The 25,452-nt window shown below is 44.2% G+C and overlaps 1 protein-coding gene and 1 long non-coding RNA gene across 2 annotated transcripts in view; one reads left to right on the top strand and one right to left on the bottom strand.

Moving 5' to 3' along the window:
• Positions 1-4,586: 4,586 nt before the first annotated feature.
• The window catches only part of LOC147034270 (uncharacterized), a 38,634-nt gene continuing 17,768 nt past the window's right edge, over positions 4,587-25,452 (top strand). The window contains exons 1-6 of the mRNA XM_085879656.1: positions 4,587-5,163; positions 17,498-17,947; positions 19,098-19,188; positions 19,523-19,596; positions 21,263-21,360; positions 21,583-21,651. Of these exons, the coding sequence (XP_085735782.1) occupies positions 4,587-5,163; positions 17,498-17,947; positions 19,098-19,188; positions 19,523-19,596; positions 21,263-21,360; positions 21,583-21,651 (1,359 nt within the window). The remainder of the gene's footprint in view (positions 5,164-17,497; positions 17,948-19,097; positions 19,189-19,522; positions 19,597-21,262; positions 21,361-21,582; positions 21,652-25,452) is intronic.
• The window catches only part of LOC147034269 (uncharacterized), a 54,326-nt gene continuing 34,030 nt past the window's right edge, over positions 5,157-25,452 (bottom strand). The window contains exon 3 of the long non-coding RNA XR_015057764.1: positions 5,157-7,901. This is a non-coding gene — a long non-coding RNA (uncharacterized LOC147034269). The remainder of the gene's footprint in view (positions 7,902-25,452) is intronic.

The following is a 25,452-nucleotide window of genomic DNA, read 5'->3' as shown; positions in this document are numbered from 1 at the left end:
GAGTCGAGACTTGTGAAGGAGCTAGAATGCAGAACAGACCAGAAATAACAGAATGAAAATAACAGTGAAAATAGAGGGGAGGGGAAACACACCAATGGCAGGATAGAGGGACAAAATAGCTGATCGGGAGGAAGAAAGAAAGTGGGGAAGAATGAGAGCAAGGGGGGCGGGGGGAGGGGGACAACACCTCGGGTGAACTAGATACAGGTGCAAACTCTCAATCACAGAAGTGAAAGGGAAAACTGGGGAAGAAGCAGAAATGTAATGAAACAAAAACTAGAACGGCACTCGGTAGAGCGCATACCTCCGCCAGGCTGAACAATTTACGTTTTGTATCCCACTGATGGGCCGGATCTGCAGCAAAATTGAATGGGCTTGTTCTTGTCACCTAACCAACTTAGCTACCGAGATCTGTCATCACTTGTCCACAACTTTTTGAGATATCATGCTGTGTATCGTTTTTGGCCCCATCACTTGATGCTGAAGAATCACTTTTAAAATATTCCTCGTATCCAGATCCGGATCTTCACCAAAGTCTAATCAATTTGGCCTTGTCACACACCCATCCTGTTCACCAAGTTTCATTTGAATCCGTCCACAACCTCTTGAGATATCCTGCTCACAGACAGACAGACAGACAGACAGACAGACAGACAGACAGACAGGGGTGAAAATATAACCTCCCTCCACCATTGGTGGAGAAGGTAAAAATGAAGAGAAGGGAGAGATAGAGAGGGCAGTAGGCTGGGAACACAGAAAGATATGGGCTTCATTGGGTTAACGGGGGTAGAAAAGATCATGGGTGAGATGGTGGTGAACAACTGTTTTGAAGCCTTGGAGTAAAGCATGAGATTGAACAGATTGAGGGAGTTTGCTCCATAGTTGAGAGGAGAGAAGAATGAATGAGTAGAGTTGAGCAGTGAGTTTGGATTTTGGGAGAATCAACAGAATTGGGTTACTGGCAGACATCATGCACCCTGAAGAAACCTGGGGGGAAGGGGGGCAGAGCATAGAAATGGGAGAGGGTGCAAGACCAGAAATGAGGTGGTCAAAGACATTGAGACCACCGACCTGTCTTCTTGTGAAAGTGATAGGCATGGAGATTCCAATACTTTTGAAGGCCTTGGTTTCCATGGCATTAAGCTGTGCAAGGAGTGAAGCAAGGGGTGCAAGCCCAAAGGGGAGAGCAATATTCCATCAAGCTGCAGATGAAGGCTTTGCAAACAGAAAAATGTTCAGATGTGCCAAGGAAAGATTTCGCACGATGGAGGATGACCAGTCAGCAGCTGACTTTTATTTGGAGGCCAACTTAGATATGTAATTTGTCCAATGAGGTCAGAGCCGAGGGTGAGGCCCAGGAGTTTGAGTGACTCAACTTCTTCAAGTGGTTTGTCAAGGAAGTAGATGGAAGAGTTTGCCAGACTGTCCTTCCAGAGAGACTAAGTGAGAGTGTGAAATTAGTCAGGATTGAAAGACGTATTCCAAGTGTTGGACAAACTCAGGATGTTATCTCAATGTCTGCAGAGATGGAAGAAGCTGCTGCCTGTCTGTCAGAAGGTTAAGGGATGTTTCGGCAGAAGGTGGAGTTATCAGCAAAGAGAAAAAGAGGATTTGCGAGAGAGCCATAAAGATCGTGGATGAAGATTAGGAACAGGATCGGGCTAAAGACACTCGTTTTGAGGCACTTCAGCCTTGACAGGGAGAGGAGGTGAAAGGATCCTGTTGAGAGTCGTGTGTTGATTACAAGAGTGGAGAAAGGCAGTAACTCATGAGAGGAAGTGATGTTGGATGTTATAGCCAGAGAGTTTGGAGAGCAAGGTGAGTTATCAGACCGTATTGGATGCTCGAGATATGTCCAGAGAAATGGCCGTGATCTAATACCTTAGATTGAGGCTCTCCATTGATTGTTGGGAGAGCAGAAGCAGCATGTTCAGAGTAAAGTGAGCAGGTGTGAATCTGAACTGATGGTCTGAGATCAGGTTTTGGAGAAAAGGAAAGATTTGATGTCAATGGCGATGATGGATTCCATGACCTTGCTGATGATTGTAAGTAAGCTAATTGTTTTGTTTTTTTTAATTCAGAGTATGTATTTTTGTAATATGCTTGTGTAATTTGGTGATGTGGGCTGACTTCCAAGCGGATGGAAGATGACGTTGGGCAAATGGTAGGGTGAACAGAGCAGAAAGAGGATGTGAAAGAGCGGCAGAGCAGGTTGAAAAAAAAAAAATAAAAACTGCACCGATTCCGTCCTGTTCAGTTGCAGAATCAGTCGAGTTGTGAGAAACCTCTCCACCTTCCCAGGTGAAAAAAACAAAGTCCAGGAAAAGTTGAGTGCGATTGAGTTGGTGGGTGCAGGGTGTGAGGGGTTGGGGACACGAGATTTAGAAGAAAACACAGAATTGATGCATTTGAAGTGATCGAAGGGATTGAGGGGAAGCATACTCCAGAGACATACTTGACAAGGTGCCGCAAGGTTTTTGAGGAAGAAGACAAATTTGAAAGTTCAGCCTTGAGGTTGGTTAGATGTCTTTTCATGGTTTTCCCGAGAGTGGACACACACTTGTTCTGGGATTTTTGGAATGCACTGAAATTGCCTTTGTTTGGATTTGTCTTCCAGGAAGAGAAGGCAAGTTGTTTACAGGATTCTGTTCACAATGGATGAGTGGTTGTATATGATAACTACAGACGAGGTGGGATGGATCTTCGCATATGGTTCATAATGTTGTCCACTGTACGCATTCAGGAATAAATTTGGCACCAAAAACAAACACTCCTGCTGGTCTCCTCCGGTGACCTCAAAGAGGTTGGACAGGATTTTTCCAATACACACACAGCTCATGATTTTAGAACAGAAGGCCTTCATAAATCGAATAATCTTGAAATTGAAGCATCCTGGATACTTCCAGAATGAGCCAGCGGAAGTCCGTTTCGAGTGTGGTCAGTTTATTCATACGGACACGGACGACGTTTCTCAGCGATTTGCTGGAGTGTGAGAATATGATCGAACATCGATCTATTTTGGGCGAATCCAGCTTGTTGATCCCATTGCTTGGGAAACCTCTGGTTCTTTGAAGTGATTGAGTAAGGCCCATGCAAAGACCTTGGCAACGGCTGGCAGAACAGTGTTGCTGTATTAACTCTGTGGATCTTCCAGAAGTAGAGGCCGGATAATTCATTTGAGCTACTGTTTTGGAATGGTTTCGTCAGTCCAAATGGAGCAAAAGAGATGGTGAAGGCGGTCGATAATGGTGCCTCCATGGCCTGCTTCAGTAACTTTGGTGTGTGTGTGTGTGTGTGTGTGTGTGAAGTCTTTTCATTTGTCAATTTAGTTATTGTCTGTTTCTACTGTTTAAAGTTTTACCATTCCGACTGGCTCGGAGGCATGGGTGGCTGCCACCTTGGCCAGTGTTTTTTTTTTTTTTTTTTAGTTGACGCCATCACCATTGTGGCGGGTAGTCATGGGCTATACGTGTTACTTGTAGCAAGCAGCTTGACTGATTACATGTATGTCTTGCCTGATCTGATTAAATCTCATATGCTGTGTTAAAAAAAAAAATCTTATCATCTCGTAATGTCTGTTATTCATGTAAAAGTACATTGAAATCTCCTGAGATAGTAGCTAATCATTCAAAAGGACAATGATACCTTCCAACGTCAAATTGTTATTTCTGTAAACATGCATCGGTATCACTCGATGTCCTTATTCCCATAAAGTTGCATTGGCATCTCCGAAAGCTCTTATTCATGTAAAAGTGCATTTATAAAATGTTCTTGTCGTTCAATAAAAAAAAATCACATTGATGTCACCCATGCAAAAGTACTATGACAGCTCCCAATGACTTTATTTCTGCAAACGTTTATTTATATCTCCTAATATCCTTTGAAGGAATGCTTCAAGTTGGGGTGACACATGTTCAAACTATCTAACTTTGCTGCAGACACAGCCAATCAGAAAGGCCTGTCGACAGACAAGACAGCTCTGACGTTTTGGTCACCGAGGGAAACTTTAGCAGGGAATATGTAGACCATTTGTACCCTCAATCGTAGGGTCTCATATACCCACAGCAGACATGTGCTGCTGACCGTACGCACCACCCCTTCCAATTACATCCCAACCATCTCCCCCATCCTGACCTTATGCCTCTCTGCCTCTGCATGAATGCAAGAAAATGATTACAAGCACAATGTATGTTTGATGACTTATTAAAGAAGATGTTAGATTTGTAGTTTGGTGGGGTGTGGTGGGAGGGAGACCACTTCATACAAACGGTTTTCTTCCTGAAGGGCTTTTTCAAAGGCTGTAGGTTCGGTTGCGCATTTTGCATTGCACGTCTTGCTGTGCAGGCCGGTCTGACTGCATTTTAGCTCAGCATTGTGGTGGGGTGCTGCAGAATTGGGTGCCAGCCAAATATATGTAAAAACTTTTCTTGGGACATATTTTGGCCAACCATACAGTCTTGTTATTACAGGAATGAATCTTTGCTTTTTTTTCCTTTTGTTTATTCTTTCTTCTACTAACTATATCTCCTCCCTGTTTTTCTCAATGCACCCTCTTTATTCCTTTGTGCAGCATTAAAGGCTGTGGTATGATGCCAGGCCACATTGACCAAGCTGAGACCTTGTGGAGACGTGAAGCCTATGACCGTAGGCCTGTCGAGTCAGATGAAGGTGATGACTCGACCCCATCTTCCTTACCTTGTGATTCATTCCCAATAGCAGCGGCCACACATTTTTGGGATAACTCGGACATTTATCCACAGTATCCTGGGATCCACAGGCAAAGCCAGGAGTCATCAGATATTTTAAGTTCTGGCTCACCGTGTGGTAAGAGCACCAAATTTGAAAGTGGCACTCCACAATGTCGAATCTGCTCACCACCACCGGTTCACAACAATATGAGACCTTCTTCAACCAATCTCAGTGACATAAATGAATCCAGTGGTCAGGAGTGGGATGGTGAAGGTGTTGGCCGTGGCTTCCATCCCTCAACTGCTCATGTTTCTCGGATAAAAAGAGAACCGATACATCAGCTTGCAGATGCTTTTTCATCAATGCATCCCCACAGCTATCATGTGCAAAGCCCAGAGAGGATGATGGTTCAAAAGGTACGAGATCACCGGCAACTGTCTCCATGGGGTTGTAATATATCTCCTTGGAAGTTTGGTAAGTACGGTTTTTGTTGTTTGTCTTTATCTTTTCATCTCGCAGAGGAGACTTCTACTTTGATTGAACATTAAAAAATATATATTTATTTTACGAGCAACAAACCTGTCCTCATGGACTAGTTAATTCCCCAACTTTTATGATGTCTATGGCATATTTTTTTATGACTTGTAATACTGGCTTCCACCAGGTGGTGCTACATGATGCACATTTACAGAGAGACTGCAGTGGTCCACTGGTCCTCCCCTCCCTCGCCCCAACTCTGATCACCCGGGACTATAAATTTGTTTTACCCGATTAAAACCTCCCCGTTCACCCTGCGAGTACATCCACTAGTTCTCAACTCATTCTATCCATTGGTTCAGTTCCTGTAATATTACAACTTCTGAGAGTATGATTTTTTTTACCGCAAAAAAGGCTTCCCATGCACACCCTGAGTACAACTACCAGTTTCCAATTCATTCTGTCAAGTGTTTCAGGACTGTACAGAAGTCAAACAAAGCAAAGCACACAAGCCAACACTTTGCGAATTAAATATACTGTAGCAATTTTTAACTTATCTGGAATTAGAATTCCAGATAAAGTATTTTGCCCGTCTGTCTCCTATTTCGACTTCTCTGGCCAAACCGCTGGTGGATGACTTCAATTAGGTCAAAATGGTGGACTTAGTAAATTCCTTCAAAAATTTTCTTCTCCTGACCCAGCAGTCAGAATGTTACCAAATTTGGGTTGCAACATTAGGCCAGGGTAGTGATGTTAAATTGTGGAGGTCATGCCGAACACTTGACCGGAAGTGTGTCAAAATGGCCGGCTTGGTGAACTTTTGGGAAAATCGCCGAAATTCCTTGAAAAAAAACCTTCTTTTCCTGAAACACCAGTCAGAATACTACAAAATTTGGGTTACAACATTAGGTCAGGGTGGGGATGTTCAATTGTGGAGGTCATGCCAAACACTTGACGGGAAGTGTGTCAAAATGGCCGACTTGGTGAACTTTTGGGAAAATCACCAAAATTCCTTGAAAAAAATCTTCTTTTCAACACACACCAGTCAGAATGCGACCAGATTTGGGTTACAACATTAGGTCAGGGTGGGGATGTTCAATTGTGGAGGTCATGCCGAACACTTCACGGGAAGTGTGTCAAAATGGCCGACTTGGTGAACTTTTGGGAAAATCGCCAAAATTCCTTGAAAAAAATCTTCTTTTCAACACACACCAGTCAGAATGCGACCAGATTTGGGTTACGACATTGAGTCAGGGTGGGGATGTTCAATTGTGGAGGTCATGCCGAACACTTGACAGGAAGTGTGTCAAAATGGCCGACTTGGTGAACTTTTGGTAAAATCGCCTAAATTCCTTGAAAAAAAAATCTTATTTTCCAGACACACCAGTCAGAATGCAAGCAAATTTTGGTTACGACATTAAGCCAGGGTGGGGATGTTAAATTGTGGAGGTCATGCCGAACACTTGACCGGAAGTGTGTCAAAATGGCCGGCTTGGTGAACTTTTGGGAAAATCGCCTAAATTCCTTGAAAAAAAACCTTCTTTTCCTGAAACACCAGTCAGAATACTACCAAATTTGGGTTACAACATTAGGTCAGGGTGGGGATGTTCAATTGTGGAGGTCATGCCGAACAGTTGACGGGAAGTGTGTCAAAATGGCCGACTTGGTGAACTTTTGGTAAAATCGCCGAAATTCCTTGAAAAAAAAATCTTCTTTTCAACACACACCAGTCAGAATGCAAGCAAATTTTGGTTACGACATTAAGCCAGGGTGGGGATGTTAAATTGTGGAGGTCATGCCGAACACTTGACAGGAAGTGTGTCAAAATGGCCGACTTGGTGAACTTTTGGGAAAAAATCGCCGAAATTCCTTGAAAAAAATCTTATTTTCCAGACACACCAGTAAGAATGCTACCAAATTTGGGTTACAGCATTAGGACAGGGTCCTGATGTTAAATTGCGGAGGTCATGCCGATCACATGACCGGAAATGTGACCACATGGCGGACTTAGTAAATTATTTGGAAAATCATGTAAATACCTTCAAAAATCTTCCTCTCCAGACCTACCAGTCAGAATGCTTCCAAATTTGAGTTACAACATTAGTCCAGGGCCCAGATAAGCTCCAGATCCAGCGGTCATATTTTTCGCATAGGTTTGTGCCATTTCAATTCATCATTCCACGTGAGTGCTGAAAGCATTCATCATGCTGATGATATGCATGAGCTGTGAAATGGATTTATCTTTCTTATCCTCCTCATTTGGCATTTTAACTTTCTCTCCATATTTTAACTTGAAGTATACTTTTCATTTTTATTCTTTCTTTGCCAGTTAAGATTTTGTTAATTTTGAAAGGTAACACAATTATTTTCATGCTTGGAGGGAAGGATAAGGTCTGATCTTTACTCAATCTTTTGAATCGACCATTTTTTCTGGTTTTGAGGCTGCCACTGATAAAACTAGAAGGGCACTCGGTAGAGGGCAAACCTCCACCATATAATGCCTGATCCACGAGAACATATCGGGCCCAATACATTTTTGAAATATCATGATATACAGTACTATATCGTTTTGGGCGCTATCTCTCAATGGTGAAGAATCACTTTCAAAATTAAATAATTCTCGTATCCAGATCAGGATGCGGATCTTCACCAAAATCGAGTCGATTTGTCCTTGTCACACCCTCAACCTGTCCACCAAGTTTCATCCGAATCCGTCCACAAATTTTTGAGATATCCTGCACACAGACAGAAAGGGATGAAAACATAATCTCCTTCACCCTTGGTGGTGGAGGTAATAAAGCAAATGCATGTGACCACTGCACACTGACTCTTTTGGCTCATTGTCCATGGTAATGTCTGTAACAAATTGACAGCAGGCAAACAAACACAGACAAGAAACCTTACAAGCACCTTCTGTTACCCTCACCAGTGGGTATTGTAGTGTAGTCCATTTAATTGTCTGCCTGTCCCCACATAATGTGATAACATTGGGCACAAATGCCACCTGATGGTGTGCAGTATTACACGTAATCTTTTTTCAACCGAGTACCCCTGTGCGAGCTATCGTGTGCAGCCTGTGGCTGCTGGTTGCATCATTTTCTGGGAGTGCAGCAGTGCCCTCTATTAATTATCAATCCACTGGTACTCATGCCAACCTTGGAAGGATGACAGGCTGAGTTAACCCATTCCATTCCATTACATTGGGACCATAATCTGGGCAGAGCATCGGTGCTGCCGAAGCAATCTCCGAGGCTATTGGGCACAATCCTGGATGGGTCACCACTCTGACACAGGATACTTGAATGGCTCAATCATCCGAGCAAGCTGGTACTCATTTTGCTGACCTCAGAAGGATCACTGGCTGAGTCAAACCCACCTGGTGCTAATTCAGCAGCCAACAGGGGCTTGAACTCAAGACCCTAAGATCTTAAGCCAGCCACCTTAACCATTAAGCTGACACCAGGCTTCGTTCCTCTATAATGTGAATATATCTATAAGTATGTACAATTAGAATTTGAGTACATTGATAAAGTACGTACTATTAGAATGCGAGGATGGCGATAAAGAAAGTACCATTAATAATGCAATTACATCTATAAAGTATATGTATATTCAGAATGTGAGTGAATCTATAAAGTAGGTACTATAAAAATACGTGTACGTCAGTAAAATATGTACGTACGCCTATAAAATACATAGGATTGGAACATGAATCAATACAATTAAACCAGAAATGTCTGTTTGTCCACAAAATAAACCTACATTGACCACACAAACAAACACACCAGCAAACAATCAACACACAAAGCATTCCTGAATATATTCTTTCCTGAATCGGATTCCCTATCCCATCCTCCCCAAACACATCCAAATCATTGATTTAAATTTCAAACATCAATCCAATTACTGATCCAAAGGGTACTCCATTGCTGATACTGATCCTTGAAGTACTCCATCACTTACACTTCCCGGTCTGACATCCTGCCACTGAAAACATCTCTTTTCTTCCGATCTCTAAGCCAGTTTTCGATGCAGTTTGCTCTTCTATGTCGAGGACTCTGCAAGTCCAAATGTTAAACGAACAACCTCTTACCTGGTACCTTATAAAATGCCTTCTGGAAGTCTTGGTATAATGTACATCCACTACATTTCCTTCATCTACCTGATCAGTAGCTCCATCGTGGAATTCCAATAAATTGGTGAAACTATATCTCCGTTGAGTAAACCTGTGCCGGCTATCTTCAGTTCATTTGAATTCATCGAAACGGATCCTCGATCGTCTGATCCCTATTCAACGTCTACAAAACGTTCTCTTCTAGTGAATAAAAGGTCCACAATTCTAAAATGCTTCCATATAACCCTTCTTAACAAATGGTGTAACATTTGCTACTCTCATGCAATCATCTGGTATCTGTACTGACTCCAGTGACCTATTGAAGATATCATTGCGCTTCTTCTCTCCATGCTCTGAATTCGCCTTCATTGCATCCATCAAGAATTGTGTTAAATCGCATCTCTGACCTAAAACTTTTAAAAACCACAGTTTGCCATGGATGCTCGCTTTCCATCAACCATTCTTTTTTTCCAACTTCAGTGCCAACTCACCCCCCTCACCCCTCACTCTCACTCTCAAAGCAACCATCCCACTCTTCTCCCTCCAAGCCTCCCTCTCACCTCTTTCAAAAATTCCCCCCTCACCTTTCTCCCACCTTTCATCCCCCCTCACTCTTCCTTCTCTAAGTTGCCCCCCTCTCATCCACCAACCTGCCTCCCTCCACTGCCCTCTCACCTCCATCTCTTCACTCCACCTCCTCAAACCCTCAACTGCCATCTTCCTTGTCTCTTGTCCCCCCTCTCTCCCAGCACCACAGAGCCTTTTCTCCTCCTCATTCGGCCCCCTCCCCTCGCTATTCTGCAATACCCCACACTCCTTCAGCAACCCTCCTTACCTCCCCCCTCGTCCCTCGTCCTACCCTCCCCGCCCCCTCCACCTCCTGCACCCAAAGCCTCCTCCCCTACCTCTTCATTAAATGTGTGGACCTCAAATATCCGGGGCCTTCGCTCAAACCTTTCAGATCTTTCCATGCAGGTTGCCACTGACAAACCAGACATTATCTGCCTAACAGAAACTTTCCTCTCCCAAGACGTGTCTGACTCCCAAGTATCTCTCCCTGGTTACTCCCTCTTACGGTATGACAGACCTGAGCCTCGTCCTGGTGGAGGTGTTGCTCTCTTCATCAAAGACTCTATTCCTCACTCTCCCTGCACTGCTCTCACTCCCCCACACCCCCAGGAATACCTCTGGCTTCGGCTTCCCCTCCACTCCCACCTCATGTTTATATGTGTACTGTGCCGTCCACCGAACAGTGATGACTCCATCTACACCTCACTCTCCGAAAACATGGACCATCTTCTATCTTCTCATCCAAACTCTCTCTTCCTCTTATGTGGCGACTTCAATTGTCATCACGCCAGTTGGCTAGGTGTGGGTACCTCTCTCACCTGCCATGGGACGTCAGCAAAAGCTTTCTGTGACTCATTGGGACTGACTCAATCGGTCAACTTCCCGACCCGGATCTCAACCAATGGTACTCCATCTCTTCTGGATCTGATTTTGACAAATTTCCCTGACAATATCTGCTGCTCTTCCTTCGCTCCAATTGGTTCTTCTGACCACATCCTTGTTAAAGTGGACATCTCTCTGGCTATTATCAGAGAACCACCTCACCGTCGTCGAGTCTGGAATTTCACTCGAGCCGACTGGCAGGGTCTCCGAGCAGCCATCAAACTTACAGACTGGTCTCCTATCACTACTTTCTCAAACATCAACTCATCCTGGGAATTCTTTCAAAGAAACTTGCTCTCCCTCATGCACAGATTTATCCCCTCTCGTGTTCAGTTGTCTTACCCTTCCTCCCGCCCTTGGTTTACTGAAGCTTGTGGCGAGGCAGTTGTCCTGAAACAACTTGCCTTTGCCTCATGGAAAGCAAACCCAACTGAGGGCAATCTCAGTTCTTTCCACAAAGCTCGGAACAAGTGTGTATCTACCCTCAGGAGAGCCAGAAAACAACATCTTTCTCATCTCAAGTCTGAACTCTCAGACCTCTCTCCCTCCTCAAAATCCTGGTGGCGTTTAATCAAATCTGTTTCTGGTGTATGTTCCCCCTCCATCCCCTCCCCTTACCTCAAATGGCCGCACTGCTGATTCCACACGTGATAAAGCTGAATGTCTAAACTCGGTGTTTGCAGCTAAATCTTGTGTCCCAAACCCATCACTATCTCTACCCACTTTACCCAGTCGCACCCAACTGTCCCTGGACTCTGTATCCTTTTCTCCTGACAAGGTGGAGAGCTTGCTTTCAAACCTCGAGTCAGATTCTGCAACCGGTCCAGACGGCATCAGCCCACGTGTCCTCAAAGCCTGCTCTTCTGCTCTTGCTCACCCTCTCTCTGTTCTATTCACCCTCTCATTTTCCCAAGGTCATCTGCCATCTGCTTGGAAATCTGCTAACATCACTGCCCTGCATAAAAAAGGTGCAAAAACAGATCCCTGTAACTATAGACCAATCAGCCTTCTCCCAATCATCAGCAAGGTTATGGAATCCATCATTGCTTCAGACATGAAATCCTTCCTCTTCTCCAATGGCTTGATTTCCAATCATCAATTTGGTTTCAGACCAGGTCACTCTACCCTGGATATGCTGCTACTGCTCTCCCATCAATGGATGGAGGTCCTCAATGCCAGACAGGAAATCCGAGCCGTATCCCTGGACATATCACGTGCTTTTGACACAGTCTGGCACCCTGCCCTACTCACCAAACTCTCTTCCCATGGTATTCAAGGCCATCTCCACTCATGGCTCGCAGACTTCCTCTCCTGTCGCAGTCAACGTGTGGCCCTAAATGGAGTTCTTTCATCCCCTCTTCCTGTGCAGGCTGGAGTTCCTCAAGGTAGCGTTCTGGGCCCTGTTCTTTTTCTGGTTTTCATCAATGATCTCTCGGACTCTCTGGAAAATCCTCTATTTCTCTTTGCCGATGACTCCACCCTCTGCCGTACCATCTGTCATCCCTCAGACCGGCAAGCAGCAGCTTCTTCGCTCACTGCAGATCTGGATAAAATCACAAACTGGTCCAACACGTGGAACATGTCTTTCAATCCACACAAATCTCACACTCTCACTATGTCTCTTCGAAAGGACCGTTTACAAAACCCCCCCATCCACTTTCTCAACAATCCACTGGAAGAAGTCTTTCAAGCTTCTGGGTCTCACTATCTGCCATGACCTTTCCTGGGAAAGTCACATTTCCAACCTTGCCTCAAAAGCCAGTCGCCGACTGGGAATCCTCCGTCGTGCAAAGTCCTTCCTCGACCCTCTTGAGCTCCTGACTACTTACAAAGCTTTTGTCCGTAGCCTGATGGAGTACTGCTCTCCCCTCTGGGCTGGTGCTCCTGCCTCCCACCTTTCTCGACTTCACGCTGTCGAAACCAGGGCTTTAAGATCATTGGCATCTCCCGCAATGAAGCTGAGTCTTTGGGCCTCTCACTCAATCACCGCAGGTTGGTCGGTGGTCTTTCTGTCTTCTACCGACTCCTCTCCAGCCTTGCCCCCTGCTCTCTCTGCGATTTGTCCCAACCACATTTCCACAGGGCGCTCAAGGTCCGCCAACAACCCCCTTCTGGTAAAACTACCAAAATCACGAATCACTGCTCATCTTCACTCTTTCATTCCTCTTTTTTCCCGCCTTTGGAATAAACTTCCTCACTCTATTCTTTCCCATTCTTCCCTCCAGGCTTTCAAAACAGCTGTTCACCACCACCTCTTATCTTCCCCCATCCAAATCCTCGATCTTTTCTACCCCCGATAATCCACCAATGCCCACTTCCTTCAATTCTCCTGTTTTCCTTCCTGAAAGTCCCTGTAATGTCCATCTTCTCCTCGCCATGTTCCCCGTCCCATCCCCATCCCTCTCCCTTCCACAGTTCACCTGTGTCTGTTCCCCAATGTTTTGTCCCTTCCACTCCCACCCCTCTTGTCTCATGCCTCCTTGCTGTGAGTTGTGTGTTAGCTCTCATACGAGCCTCGACCAAGGTATACAAAAAAAAAAAAAAAAAAAAATCAATTGAACATCTCACCTGTCTGCTCTGCTACCCCACTTAACTTAAGCGAATGCATCTGGTCCTGGAGCTTTGTCTTCTCGTAGCTCTCCAAGTTGCCTCATTTTTTCTTCCCATCCCACCCAAAACCCATCTAACAGCCCTTCCTCACCTCTCGGATAATCTATATCATAGAGTACGGTAGTACTCTGCATGTAGGGATGGCAGGGTGGGGTGGGGGGAGGGGGGAAATGACCACCCCATCAAATTCAGAATGCATTGCTCAAGTACCAAATAAGGAGATCGGAGATCGCAAAATCGCCGAATTGTACTTCTTCTGTCTCTCAATTTTGGCAGACAGCAGAGCACAATAATGGCTGAAGCGATCACAATGATTCTAATGGGAGGAAGTGACATTGTCTCTTGGATATTGCACCTGCACTATCAAAAAAAATTGTATAAAATAAAAACAATACAACCACAAGCTCTTGAACACCGTTTACGCATGCGCAACTGAGAAACTGTTGTAAAACTCTGTTGTAAACCGCACTCTCCACCATAAAAAAAAAACTCTGCTGTGGATTGTAAGGCACTGTAATGCAAAATGTGTGATTTATAAAGGAAAATAGTGCAGAATGAGCATAATTATATTAATTACAAAGAAAGAAACCAGCCTCTCGTATGAAGTGTAGCGCTGACTCAAAGCGTGCTCGTCATGCTATGTCATTCGTGTGTGTGCGTGTCTGTGTTGGTCCAAAATGATGTGCCACTTTTTATTTAACTGCAGTAGTTTTTGTTGTTGGTCGATTTTGTATGTTTTTGTCTAATAATACTCAGGGTTAGTTAATTTTTTTGTCTGTTGCAGCGAAAAAGTAAGGGGCGATATTGTTGTGGAAATGGCTTACTAATGCTTCGGATAGTGCAGTTATATCCTTAGAAATGTAAAAGCGTCATGAAACGGAAGACCAAAAAGGAACCTGAAGAAGCAAAGACCAAAGATAGAATCATCAGGAGGAGCCTGGATAGGATTCGGAATTCAGCCGCTACCCCCACTACCCTCAAACCCATCCAGGTGCAGCCAAGTGAGCCTTACAGAAAAATTTCAGCATGACGTAATTAATTGTGATATTAGAAATGCGTCGCTTATGTAATAGTTGGATAATATCCACCTATTCCAGTGTCTGTGTCGAAAAACCACCATCCCTCTGAACCTTTTATTTACTGTTCTACCCTCTGTAATCTGTATTATTTGTCCTTTTAAAGAGCTTCGGTAGGCCTTGAGGCACTATCTTGGTGGGAAAGCAAGACTGCGAATAGCTCAAGACCATAGAGGAAGGGACCGCACTGGTGACAAGGAGATGGGTGATCCTTCACCCATCAAACAGGCCTTCAGGTCAATGGTGAGTGAGAGGGTAGGGGCACGGCTCGTCATCCATGATGTATGTGGCCTAGATGATAAAGTTGTGTGCAGCGGCGAGGTGACGCTGCAGTTGCTGGAACTGATTTCTGAAAAAGGTATGAAGTTTGCTCGAGCTGCCGCGTAGCTCAACATCCCCACCCAGTCACCCCTCCCCTCTCGCACCTCATGTTGGGCTCCTACCTGCAATGGCCACTCTGCTCCGACTGCCTTTTTGCCACCTTGCATCTGTGCTAGCCGTGTCCTGCCGGACCATGCTTGCGGTATTTCTGTCCTGTAACCTCGCTGGTCTATCTCCTGTGGTGTGTCTGAGGGCCCTTAAGGAGATAGTTATTTAAGGCATCTCTATTGTTCATTGTTCTGTATCGCATATGTTTGACAGTAGGTAATGGTTTATTGTTTGTTCCATCATTATTACTTCTGCTACCAAAGGTGGAAGGAGGTCATGTTTTCACCAATGTCTGTTGGGTCGCCGAAATAGGTGACCCTTATTGTCAGTAATTCTGTCTGTTTGTTTGGATGTTTGTTCGTTTGTCATCAGCATAATTGGTAGTAAACGAGGGCCGATTTTGACCAAACTCGGGTGATAGGTACATCTTATGACCTAGTGCTTTGGAAATTGTGATGGTTGCTAGGGATGCTTTGGTTCCCTCGCAACAACCGAAAAACCTTCAAAATCAGTACCGTTCACGCGAAATCAATTCCGAAAGCCATTATCCCACGTAGGGTTATGAAATTTGGCACGAATGATCTACAGGTGATGCTCTATCAAATATATTCCGGTTTTTGTGATGCATGGAATACTTTACCCGCAGCACCCCCTACAATTAGGGTTTGCGCGAAAATTGGCGAAAATTGAAGGCCCCTCGCGACCAGGTGAGTGCATCGATAAGAATGAAACTTTGCAGGTTCATGGTACTCAATGAGTACTACAACTTTGCCTCAGGACATATTGACCGATTTCGCTTAGGTCAGAGGTCAAAGGTCAATTAGTGCAAAAAATCGATAATATGCGAGAGCTGGAGGTGCCTTCGCGCCAAATGCTACTCCTTCTCGGGTTATGGTCGGATGGTCATGAAAATTCACACTAATCGTCTGGAATACATTGTGCACAAACGATCGAGCCGAATTTTCGATTTAGATCTTTGTTCACCCACAGCACCCCCTCGAACTTTGGGGATTTCCGATTTCAAACCGCATTTTCGGTACTTTTCATTCAAATGGATTAGTAGATGTAGTTGTAGTCGTTATCTACATTGTAGTACTACATTGTAGTAGATGTAGTAGTTATCAGTAGATGGAACTGGATGAGATTTGATATGCATAACCTTAAGGTGATTCCCCATCCGCTATATGACATCCATTTTGCTCTATATCTTATAGTTTCCATGCTCGGCGACCCATCACCGCCTACCGGCTTGCCTGTCTGTTTGTGTGCAGGATATCTCAAAAAGTTGTGGATGGATTTGGATGACACTTGGTGGGCAGATTGGGTGTGTGACAAGAACAAATTGTTTAGATTTTGGTGAAGATCCAGATCCGGATTCGGCTACTAGAATTTTTTAAGTGATTCTTCACCACTGAGAGATGGAGGCCAACTGAGGCCAAATGATATCTCACAACTGAGAGATAGGGCCAAAAACGATATATTTATACTGTATATAGCATGACATCTCAAATTGTTGCGGACGGATTCGGACGAAACTTCGTAGACATGCTCCATGTTGGGTGTGTGACAAGGAAGAATTGATTCAATTTTGGTGAAGATCTGAATCTGGATCTGGATCCAATCATTTTTTCAGTGATTCTTCACCATTGAGAGATACGGCCAAAAACGATATTGTACTGTATAGCATGGTATTTCAAAAATGTATTGGGCCTGATGTATTCTCGTGGATCAGGCATTGCGTGGCGGAGGTATGCGCTCGACCGAGTGCCCTTCGAGTTAATTCCTGTTTTCTTGTCATTTTTCTTTCTGGCCTGCTCCGACCAATTTTATTAAATTTGGTTGGTTCCTTCCTTTGTAGCCTATGTTCTGTCCCTAGCCGAAAAAATAGCCCTTATTTCCTCAATTCCTTCAGCAAACAGTCCTGTACCCTTCCTATTTGGACTCTGCCCATCTTTCTGAAAGCACAACCTTCATCCCTGCAATGTTTCCAATGACTTGATAATGGTAAAACTTTGCTGCGAACACCATTTTTCCAAACACAGGTTAACATCTATTACTTTGCTCACAACTACTTTCTTTGAATTCATTTTCTTGGAAGAATGCAATTCCCCTATACTGGGCTGACAGGATGGCTTAGTCGAAGTACGCACACTCGTCTCTAAGCTGTCTAGCCTGTGTTTGAATCCTGACCCAGCAATAAAACTCTCAGCCTAATGTTTCACAGGCAAGGTGATTCATCAATACTGCCTGCTGTCCCTCAGATGGACGTTAAATCCCATCTGCCAGCATTCGTTGGTGGACGTTAAAGATCCCATGGTGTCCTCCGTGAAGAGTCGGTGACCTATCGCCAGCACCATGAACAAATTCCAAATTCCTACCCTAACCAGCAGAGGGCAATGTATCAGAGGCACAGCCACTCCCTCAGCCATTGATGCCACCCCGCAGCATTGTGCTGAATATGAATGACGACGATTACCCTGTAGCTATCTTTCAACTCCTCAGATTAAGGTCTACCTATTTAATTTGCTCTCCCATGTACAACTACGAATATCGTCCTGTCTTTCTGTAATATTAATCACTCTAGTTCCTGCTCAGCATCATGTACCAACACTATATGCTTGATCGATTTGTCTTTTACTTGCAAAAACAGAGCCTGCGATGCCCCATGCTGACCCACACCGACTACCTTACCATGGAGAAGCACATGTAAATGTGGTACCCGTGGAGTGCAATCCTCAGTTGTTACCCATTGGTGGAAGAGGGAACAGATGCGTTTCTCCTGCTTTCAGCGTCAACCCTCAGGTTCAACGGCCAACTTGTTCCCACTTTGTGAGGGGATCACCGCTACAAACACACTACCATCATTCCACCCCCTCACGTGATCCAAGAAGTGAAAATATTTACAGCCAAGTCATTATTCCTGCGGAAAGACCCACTTTAACTTCTATGCAAGCCGCTCCATCATTTCAACAAAGAAGTGACCTAAGACTCCTCGAACCTCCAAGATCTTTGCTTTCTAATGGTGGTGACCACCCTTACAATGCATATCAACATCATTGTTGTCAACAGCCAGCACCACAATTGGATCGTGTTTCTTGTGGTACGTTAATGCGGAAAGAGCAACTTGAGTGCAAGGGGTGCTTCAAACTTAATCTGTACTTTTGTTTATTAAAAGGTAATGTTTGTCAATAATTTTTTAGGAAATTCGTTTCGATAGTGCTGTTAAGGCCTAAGTCACATTTGCTCTACGGCGAGGATACGGCGGCCGTACGCCCTCTGAATTGACAAACGTGCGGCGGCCGCAGAGTTTCTGAGGTGGCCTCAGGGTGGCCCTACGCCGTTTGGCTATATTTTACAGGCCGTAGGGTCGCCCTGGAATTATAGCGCGGAGTTATAACTTTTTTCATTTCTACGTTCGCCGTAGCAATTCGACAAGCCGAAACAAAAGAACTGGTAAAAAATTAAAAAAAAATGAAAAAAACCCACTCGTTACCGTCCGTCTGGCCGCACGTTCGCCTTAGGGCCCCCCCTGCGGTCGCCCTGCGGTTGCCTTGCGGGCACCTTGGGTCTGCCTTGAAAATTCTATGGCCGCCGCAGGAACGCCCTAAGGTCACCGTGCGACATCAAATCAAAGACCGTACGGCACACCCACGTTTTCAGTCTCCACAATTTATAAACACGCTGTGCGGCTCCCCGAAAAATAAAAACATATGTGACTGCTACATTGTGTGACCGTGGAAATACTGCGGCCGCCCTATAATTGCTAGTGGCCGTAGATTTTGTCGACCCTACGGCCGCCGTGCCAAATGTGACTTAGGCCAAACCAATGCCCATGATCATGTCGCCCACTTTGATGCACGTGCTGAAAATCAAGATGGCGACAAGTGAGATAACAAAGAGGGTAGAACAGTGAATAATTAAGAAATGTATGCTTACAAGAAGTCAAAAATAAGGAGCTTTTTAAAATTTGGACAATTAGCTGCACAGTGCGGCGATTATCACACGGCAAGGTTATAATAAACGAATAAACGAGCTTGGTTGTAAACGATGGTAAAAGTCAATTTTGAACTACCCTTGTCATACGTATGCTTGATGAAACAGCTTCCAAGGATAAATATTCTTCACTGAATTCAGGTCATGAGATTACATGAACTTAGGCACATTACGAGTGAGTGCACAGTAGTGATTGAGGAAGGTTTTGGGAGGGGAGGGGGGGGGGGTTACTTGTAACTGATTCTGTTGTTTCACAGGAATACCTCAGTTTGATCAACGGCGAGATGAATCATCAGATTGTTGCAGGAGGCAACCACATAATCAGCTTTCATGGAAACTGCATCCTCAGTAAGCTACTTCCTGTGCTCATCTTACCAGCACTTGTATTGTGGAGCACCTCTGCATGGTATTGGGCGACAATTCCTTCCCAACTACTAAAATGGGATTTGTTACTTGGTGGGGCTTGTATGATAACATTATCAGATGGTGTCCCTGGTGGTGATATCATCTGATGGTGAAGTAACACTCACTATGTAACCAACGACCCACAATTGCTGAAACATAACTTTCATTATTTGAACCACAGGGTTCCTTAATAAGTTCCTTAACACTCTAATACAGATCATCAAGGTCTATATTCTCCATCTTAAGTTTGGCTGACAGTATTTTTGAACTTTTGCAGGACAAGACAACATAAAATGATAGGAACAGAGTTTGTTCCTCAAGGTAACAGCGTCGCCCTCACCGATCAACAGCGTGAGTGAAAAGGGAGCTTTGCCTTCTCGAGTCCTCGTTATTTGAATTTTTACGACTGAGGTGGGAATATTGGAGAGAAGCTGAAATTTAACTGTCCGTTTCCTTGAATAGCATAGCCTGTGGACTTCGCTATAGCTATATACCATCATCTTTCAGAAAGATTCAGTGTTGTTTTGATATTGTAGCGAATTAGACATCCCCTGCTTGTTTATGGGCATCATGGGATGACTGCATCAGTCACTCCACTGCTCCCCAGGACCTGCTACAACTGGGGGGATATTGATGAAGTACAAGTATCCAGCAGAGGGGAATCAACACTATAATAGAGCCATTTTTTGTCTGTCTGGCTATCTTTGTGTATGTCTGCATGTCACCATTTTTCCCTGAGATGGCTGAACAGATCTCAAATTTTCAGAGGTTCATCAGTGAGTGCCTGGGGGTGTTTTAGGCAAAAAAATGTTTTGAATTTTTTTTTTAAAACAAGTTGGGGTTTTTTGGGGGGGGGGATTGTTAATCATTCTGTAGTGACGAAGCCTTTTTGATTAATGTTGTATTCCAATACACATCTGTATAAATTAATGCAAAACAATCATGAGACATTTATATACAAATGAACCTCTTCTGGAAGTAGTCAAAGTTGTGGGTACCTCTTCTTCTTCCTAAACGGCACCATATTTATAGATTAGGGGCAAAATTAACCCAGAACCATAAACGGTACATTCACCAGCATCCTTTCGATGAATAACATTGAATTCCACTTCTAAGGTAACACTTTTACAATGCCTCAGCCAATAATCTACAGGGTGTTTACAAAGTCCCGTTACCTCCCCCGCATAACCTGATAAATTAATATAATGAACACACACGAGGTATAAATGTAAACTATGAATACACAAAAATTTTAGTCATAAAAACCAAAATATTAACATTAACATAAGCATATACATACAAAACGTACCAGGATAGATTATGACGCAGGGGGTAAGGGGACTTTTTCATCACCCTGTGCAGTACATTTCTCCAGGTCGAGGTGCAAAGTTGATTTTGAGATGTCTTGGTTTTGAGTCTCATCGTCACTTGACAGTTGCAATTCCACAGGGTTTCCGCAAATCTCACGTGATTGCGAGTTGGACATCAACTGTGTCAGATTATTTTTAAATCACGCTATAGTGCCGAAGCCATTGTAGCTATGTGAAAGATAATATTAAACGATCCCTGACTCCATTCCTTAGTGGATATAGGGAAGTGTTTTTGCCCCTACAAATTTTTTTTAGACTGGGCAACGCTGGGTACCCCTGCTAGTTATTGATAAATTCCAAGTCAGATATGCATTGGATACATGGAGATGCATTTTCTTAAATCCATTACACCTAATAATGTTGTTATACATCATATGATGCACATACACGCGTTTCTACAATTTAGATCCTTTCCCATGCACTCATTAACTCATTCACATTCTCATTTATGTTGTAACCCTTATTATTTGTCTGCCAACACTGTCCCCACCCTATAATTCTTAGTAGCCCTGAAAATGGTGTGGCCAAATTACCACTTTGTATGCCACATTCGAATTTTCTTCAATCCCTGCCATTCTTTCCTTCCTGTACCTTTTTGTATATTTGAACAGGTTACAGACTGAAACTGTTTTCTTGAACTCTTACAGGCAAGGTGTTTGTTACATATTCCCGTGACAATGAGTGCCACACCAGGGAAGTTAACCGATTTGTCTCGTGGCTTTGCAGCAATGGATTTTACACCGAGGTGAGTCGTGTACCGTGCATGTCTGACGGATCTCCTTAGTAGCAGTACAAAAACAATCACCCTCTTTTACTTGGCTCATACCTCTGTTAGGGACTCACTCGGAGCAATGTACTCGACACTGATCATATATCACAGAAGCCAAAAGTCTGGTAAGTTTAACTATGGCAAGTACACTTTTGTAGTGAAGTAACAATGTGATCAATTTTTTTTCACATTTTTCAGATAGACATGCTGAACAAGCTTGTCCAAAGCATGGACAATGTGGACTACATGCAAAGATTTCTAAATGATGTAAGTTTTAGCATGCATTGTCATCATAATCAATGACAACAGCTATGAAATTGATATGTAACCATGCCAGAATCATGATTATCATCAACGATAATGAATGCCTTGTTATAAAATAATAGCATTTTTTTTTAATGCACAAGGGTCATTTTCAAATGTAATTCTATTTAGGTATCGATGCTCATGGAAGAATTTTGCATATGACTTTGGACAACATGTTACTTACATACAATCGACAAATATGAATACTGGTTGAAGTGAAAGCAATAACTGTTATGAACAATTCCATATATCCACCCTGAAGTTCGCCTCATTGGTGTGGGTTCGATCCCCGTGGCAGCTCAATCAAAACTAGAATGGCACTCAGTAGAGCGCATACCTCCGTTAAGCTGAACAGTTGACGTTTTCTATCCTACTGATAGGTCTGATATGGATTCAAACCTGAACCAAAATTGAATCAGCTTGTTCTTGTCACCGAACCAACTCATCTACCAAGTTTTGTCATAATCTATCCACAACTTTTTGAAATATCATGCCAAATATAGTCTTTGGCCCTAATCTCTCAATGGTGAAGAATCAGTTTTAAAAAATGTTAAATTCTCGAATCCAGATCCAGATCTACACCAAAACCGAATAAATTTGTTCTTGTCACACACCCAACCTGTCCAGTAAATTCCCTCTGAATCCATTCATAACTTTTTGAGACATCGTGCTACACTGTATATCGTTTTGGTCCAAAGACTCATTGGTGAAAAGTCACTTAAAATTCGAGTGTCCAGATCCAAATCTTCACCAAAATCGAATCAATTTGTCCTCGTCACACACACAACCTGCTCACCGAGTTTTGTCCAAATTCGTTTATAACCTTTTGACATATCGTGCTCACAGGCAGACAAGCAGACAAACAGGCAGGGGTGAAAACATAACCTCCATCCACCTTCAGTGGTGAAAGTAGTTATCATTATCTGCGATGGAGAGGCGACCTCCAGAGGATTGATTCTTAGCCATGGGAACATTTAATAAGTGTTGTGAATGCCCCAAAACACAGGCGAGAGTATGGGGGCCACCATCACCATAACCCTCGAATTTAATGCATGATCACCAGCAGTTGGACAAATAAAAAATGGCAGCACGGTAATCCTCACCATTTAGAGCATAAAGTTGTCATAATGTCTACGGTCGTCATAATGGTTGCTTCTTGTTCGGTTATTGGTATTAATCTAATAGTAACAGCTCTGTACTGGGTATATGTGTATATATATATATATATATATATATATATATATATATATATATATATATGTATATATATATATATATATATATATATATATATATGTATATATATATATATATATATATATATATATATATATATATATATATATATATATATATAGATATATATATATATGTATATATTGTTGTGGTTGACGAAATTCGCAAACCACCATTCAGGTCCCGTAGGTGAGATATCTCTGCAAGTATATGTGTAGTTAGGCCCAAACCTGTTGTTTAGAGGGAATAAATGTCATTCATTCGGGCTGCGACCCTTCTAGATAGCCGTTTTTCTTTTACTATCTTTATTTTGGACCAGCCGCCATTATTACCACCACAACCACCACCAACCACGTCTCAACAGCCATCACACAACAACCACCAACCGCAACGCCGCTTCACAACAACAGCCACGACCCTTGCCGTCACATCTCGCTCTCGCAACCATCGCATCACCGCCATTCCCGCGCCGCTTGTGGGCGCCGATCCTGGACTCGTGCAGGGCGCGCACCGAGCAGCGGGTGCGAAAACACCAGCCTTTCCGAAGCAATCGGATCAAAAACTATTCACGCCCACTTCTGTTCCGTCCTATCAGTGAGCATGGGGCGATTTGGCCCCGCCTCCAGGTGCGTCGGAGTATGATCGCTATATGCAGATTCGCGGATCAAAAAGCATTCACGCCCAATTTTCCTCTGTCCAATGGGGAGCCAGCCAGAGGTAAAGGGTCGAAGGTGAAGGAGCGAAGCCACGGGGGCTATAAAGGGCCACGTTCACTCGCCAAAAAGGCAGTTGAGTTGGGAAGAGTCAGTCAAGAGAAGATTCGGAGAAAGCAGTTGGACGGAGCTGTGGAGAGTGGGAGAGTTGGAGAGGTGGCGGCGGCGAAGGCAGTCAAGGGGGCGCTCGTGTCAGAGTCAGGGAGCTGCGGAGAGGGGAGGCCGATAACGCGACCGAGGTCGCGGTGGAGACGCTCGTCGCGGGACTCGAGCCAGCGAGATATCCTCCTTCCCTCGAGCATCAACAACCCCCTCCTGTTTCCCCCCGCGCTGAGATAGTGCGAGAAGGGGGCCCCGTTCCCACCCCATACCAGGCAGTGCCAGCGAGGCCCGCGGAGTCGGGGGGCCACCGCCATTTTGCGGCTCATCACCAGACGGGTAGGCTCGACACGGTCTCGGCCCCAGGCCCGTCTGCCCCCTCATCGTTGAGGGTGGTCCCTTTTTCTTTTGCTTTGAGTATATGTGTTGTCGGCGCCGTCTGTGAAGTAAAACTGTATAAGTGTTGCCATGTGCTCGGTAGTCGGTGGTAGATCTGCATTGTGTTTTGCTTTTACATTTGCTTTTTGTGCATTATTGTGTGTTTCTTCTTCTTTTACATTTGCTTTTGGTGTATAATTGTATATGTGTGCTATCCGTGTGCCATCACGAAATAAATGTGCTTTATGTTGAACTGTTTTTCCCGTTTCGCTTCGTCTTTTCTTTCATTGAATCTCCATCTTACTTCACGTAAAGGGTTGGTAGTGGGCTAAATACGCCCGAGAATTAATCGGAACCGTCGAGGCCGACGATAACACCGCTCGGTTATCCCGATAGTACGGAACGGGTCGCTTAAAGTGGCCCGTGTCCGAAGTCGACCTGCGGCGAGGTGCGATCGCCCGGTCTACCCTCCGTGTGGGTACTTAGGTAGGTCGAATTTGGCGAGCAACCCTATCCCACGCGGGGGGCTGATTGGCACGATCGTGGTGAGGCCGAAAGGCCCACCCATGACTAGTTCCCGGCATTAGTCCGAGAGGGTCATGACGGGATTGTCCGTCCGGTGGGCGACGTGCCGCGATTCGAGTTACGTGGCCGCTCGCACGCCGGCGGGCGCGAATCCGCAACAATATGTATATATATATATATATATATATATATATATATATATATATATATATATATATATGTATATATATATATATATATATATATATATATATATATATATAGATATATATATATACATACATACATACATACATACATACATACATACATACATATTGTTGCGGTTCTCGGAACCACATGCATACAACAGATAGGTGTCCCAAGACAGTTATTCCATTATTATACATGTAGATAGTCCCTTTCCTTTGGTTTAGCGGGACAACAAGAGAGTGCGTTGCGACGATCCAATAGCTAGTGTTGCTGAAATCATTTTCTCCTTCATTTCGTCCCCACTCTTCTTTTCGTCTGATTATTCCTGAGGTAAATCAGCGCGTGCGGCGCCGCGGTGAGGGAGCTGCAGCACAGAGATCCTCGTTCCCGGGCGAGCCCTAAACCGGCGTGTGCGGCGAGTCATGTGTGCTTGGCAGTGCGGGGTTTCGACTCAAGCTTCCGATGGTCTGGGGAGGTTTGCCGGTTGCATTTAAAAGGCATGCGAATAAATACCTCTTAAGAGGCTGCATGAATGGTGTTTTTCACAACCCAGGAAACACAGCCAGCATGACGCCCACGCTGAACGAAAAGCGTACGGAGGCCGATAAAGATGACTCCA

Source organism: Eptatretus burgeri, chromosome 1, assembly GCF_056783735.1.
Source record: "Eptatretus burgeri isolate ZD-2024b chromosome 1, Ebu_testis_v1, whole genome shotgun sequence".
In the NCBI taxonomy this organism is placed as follows: Eukaryota; Metazoa; Chordata; class Myxini; order Myxiniformes; family Myxinidae; genus Eptatretus; species Eptatretus burgeri.
Note: the sequence above shows the minus strand (reverse complement) of the source record. Positions and strands in the feature narration are given on the sequence as shown.